The sequence below is a fragment of the Tupaia chinensis genome, unplaced genomic scaffold (assembly GCF_000334495.1).
Source record: "Tupaia chinensis unplaced genomic scaffold, TupChi_1.0 Scaffold000085_1, whole genome shotgun sequence".
Lineage (NCBI taxonomy): Eukaryota > Metazoa > Chordata > Mammalia > Scandentia > Tupaiidae > Tupaia > Tupaia belangeri.
Genome location: NW_006159547.1, coordinates 3,758,776 through 3,762,461, shown reverse-complemented (window position 1 = coordinate 3,762,461; position 3,686 = coordinate 3,758,776). Strand labels below are relative to the sequence as shown.

Here is a 3,686-nt window from a genome sequence, read left to right as displayed (position 1 = left end):
AAAAATAAAAATACTGGCCATTTGTGACACCAATATTCTTGGTAACACTTTTATTTGTTTATTTCAAGCACCTTGGATTTTATAGTATTTAGTATTTTCTGAAATTTACTTACACCGCAGATAAATCCAATAAATGAACCAAACAGGGCAAAAATAATCCATCCATTTCCATCTCAATTAATGGCAAAGAAAACACTGAAGCTCATTCTAGTAGCATTGATCTTAATAGTCAAACAAAATTAATAAGCTTTTAACTCCTCGTACCCTCTTCTAAAGTCCCTAACTCCAAAACTTTGAAAGTTAGTTGTTTTCTGGGACATACAAAGTGGCTACCAAACAAATTCTCTAAGAAAGATGTTAAAACAAACTTTAATCATGCCCCTTAGATCCATGTCTAACTAAAGAGTTCTCTTCTATTATCTCATTATCCCTTGCTCTTGTGCCTTAGTTGCTGCGGCCCCACACTCTTCTCCTATACTAAAAGTCAAACACAGCACTGCAAAACGTAATACGTTTCATTATATGTGGGGCTGTATCTCCTGGAACAATCTCTGACCCTTCTAGTAAGTGCTCTCTAGATGTTTCTTACCATAGTGCAGTGTTTTAGCAGGTAAGAGTTTCTAAAAAGGTGAAGAAATGAGATTTAAGTGCTACTCTCAGTTTTCAATTTCAGCTTCTTACTCAGAAGCTCTCTAAACCTTTCTTTTTTTAATGTTAGCAGAGTCCTTTTTTGATATTTTCCATTAGCTCCCTTGACATCACACATGAAGGAGTCAAACCAAAGCTCACTGTTACCTCAATTTCAAGGCCAGCTATAAAAGTGAAATGGCCCAAGTTGACGGACCCCATGGCTGTGAAATTGGAGTATTTCAAATACTACCTCAGCCTTCTGACCACAGTGAGGCAGGTACTCTATTTAAGGAGCACTCTTGTTTCCTCACTCCAAAGATACCCAGTATTCAATGCCTCACTCTCAATCTCAGAGAACTGCTCACATAAGATCAGGTCAGTAGGTCACTAACATGAAGTCACAAGTGAGAGAACACACTGGAATCCTTGCCAGTCCATTGGATGGATAAATTCAAAAGGCTTTAGTAACGAAATTGCCAACTGGTAATAAAATCCAGTCCCATAGCAACACTGCTATATAGCAGGATTTATTTCCATGAACTAATGTTACTTTATCTCATAAGGAATGTTCAGTTTCAATTTATAAACTTCTGTTCAAATATAAGCAAAAAAGACCAAGCAAAAAAGAAATTTGTCTTACCTTCTTCTGATCTTCTAGCTTGTGACTCACTGGATTTTTCCCATGTCTGTTCATTTCTGAAGATAAATCCATCACATTCGGTTCTTGCCCTTCAATGGAATCTCTTCAAAAAAGCAGCAAACTAATCCAAGAGGCAATCACTAAAAAAACACCAGCACACCACATTTCCCATCACACACCATCTCCAAACTTCATCAACTCCAAGGAAGGATTAAAAAATCCATCGATCAAATGGAAAAAATAAAGTTTGCAGTGTACTCCCAGAACCTTCCAAATCAGCATATCGTTTTTAAATGCTGACTTCTTAAAAGCAAAATGTTGCTCCAGAGACTTTAACTCCAACTGCTATCTTTTTCTTTCTTCACAGTTTTCCATTTTAATAAAAAAATTATATAACGGTCCCGTAAACCTGTAATTGAAAACAAAAAATGCACACAGTTAATTCCCTCCCACCATCTGTTGTAAAATTAACAATATAAATTCTTATCAGACATTTCCAATTTAGAAAAAAGACAGTTTTCCTTAAAAATTATAGCAGGCAAAAGATAGTATTATTTACTCTGTGACTTTTTTTTTCTTCTTTTTTTGGAAGAGTTTTTTTTTGCTACAGGGCGCATGCGCTCGCCAGACAGACAGAGAAAGACAGACCGACAAAAAGCGAGAAATCACCCCCCAGGGGGGATGGCCACGCCACAATCCCTTCTCCACCATTCTCCTCTCGGGATCTTGGGCATGCATGCACACGCGTCTGGCGTGAGTTTAAGCCGTCAGGTCGAGGGCTCGAACTGCAGTCGACTACGTGGGAGTCCAGCGACATAGCCATTATGCTAACTGCTGGTCCCTGGCTTTTAAAATAGTAAATATTAGGTCATTGGGAAAGTCATGACATATTTTTCTATGCAAAAATGCATCATGACTTTTCTGACAACCCAATACATACCTTGACAGAAACAGAATATAGAAACCAGGATTCATAATACATGAAAGCTAAAAGGCAGCAGAGAATATACACCCACCCATCAAATGTGTATACATTCCGATGGTCTATTCATTAATTTCAACATCCTTAGAACTATAGAACTTTGGAACACTCAGTATAACCAGACACTGAGCTAGATATTTTGATACTTGTCATAAACAATTTTATTAAACCTCAAATCTGTAAAATGATGATCATTAAAATGAGATTGAGAAGGAAAATTTTGCAAGTTTAACAAGTAACTAGTAATCAGAACTAGAATTAGAATTTATAGAGTTTTTAAATGAAAACTTGTTCGGTTTTTGCTATAGGGCGTGTGTGCTCGCCAGAAAGACAGAGAGACAGAGAGAAAACAAGAAATCACCCCCCAGGGGGATGTCCACACCACAATCCCTTCTCCTCCATTCTCCTCTTGGGATCTTGGGTACGCACATACACATGCACCCAGCGTGAGTTTAAGCCACCGGGCCTGGGATGCGTACCGTGGTGAACTACGTGGGAGTCCGGCGACATAGCCATTACGCTAACTGCTGGTCCCAACCTGAGAGGCTTTCTAAATCAGGCCCAGAGATTGTGCTTTGGAACCACCACTTGAATGCGTAAATTCTCTTCACGTGATTGAAAAATCAGTATCTGAATATCTTAAACAAGAGCAATACTATTGTCTCAGGAGGCAGCCCTTTCTGGCTGAGGCAGTACCAGTCCTTAGATATTTTTTTTTCCTAATTTGGAAACAAAGTATACATTCCTATATTTCTGTCCATTTGGAATTATTCATGATCTTTACAGTCATCAATGTGTGTGTGTGTGTGTGTGTGTGTGTGTATAAAGTTCACTTCATCTTTTATAAAACAGCTCTTCAGGCATAACCTTAAAAAGGTTAAACATTGCTGGTATTTTAAAAAATTCTTCACCTCCCTGGTGACTTTCTTCAGAATGGACCACACTTTAGACATGGCCCGTAATCTATGCTATACAGAATAGAGCATCAAGGTCGAGCTGTGCTTGCCCCCTTTAAGATCTCACTTCCAGCTCCCACCATGCACGCCAGGCCAAACAGAAAACAAAATGAAAAAGTAAACGGATCATATTTGAAAAACCAGCTCCTGAACTGCCTTTGGTAACTCACCATACACTGTTTTCTCTCTGGAGTTTTTTTGCTTTTTCACTTTCTCTGTTTTGCTATGTAGGCATTTTAGTTTGTGCACTATTGTGAATGTTACCAGCAAAAGAAACAATGAGGGCAAAGGCTTGGACAGAAGAGAAAGTATATGGGGCCAGTCCTACAAGTGTAGTAAGTACGCACTGGGAACCAGATCCCACAGGGCCGCAGCTTGAGTTCCAAACATGGTAACTTGAAAACCATGCTGAGGAGAAATGGAAGATAAGTGATAGTGCCATGTTCATGTCCCATTTGGGGATGGTTTTTCTCTCTTT

The 3,686-nt window shown here is 38.8% G+C and overlaps 1 protein-coding gene across 1 annotated transcript in view; it reads right to left on the bottom strand.

Moving 5' to 3' along the window:
- The window catches only part of NAV3 (neuron navigator 3), a 688,714-nt gene extending 687,092 nt beyond the window's left edge, over positions 1–1,622 (bottom strand). Inside the window, 1 exon segment of the mRNA XM_014585711.2 lies at positions 1,271–1,622. Within this exon segment, the coding sequence (XP_014441197.1) occupies positions 1,271–1,342 (72 nt within the window). The 5' untranslated portion in view covers positions 1,343–1,622.
- Between the last annotated feature and the right edge of the window lie 2,064 nt (positions 1,623–3,686).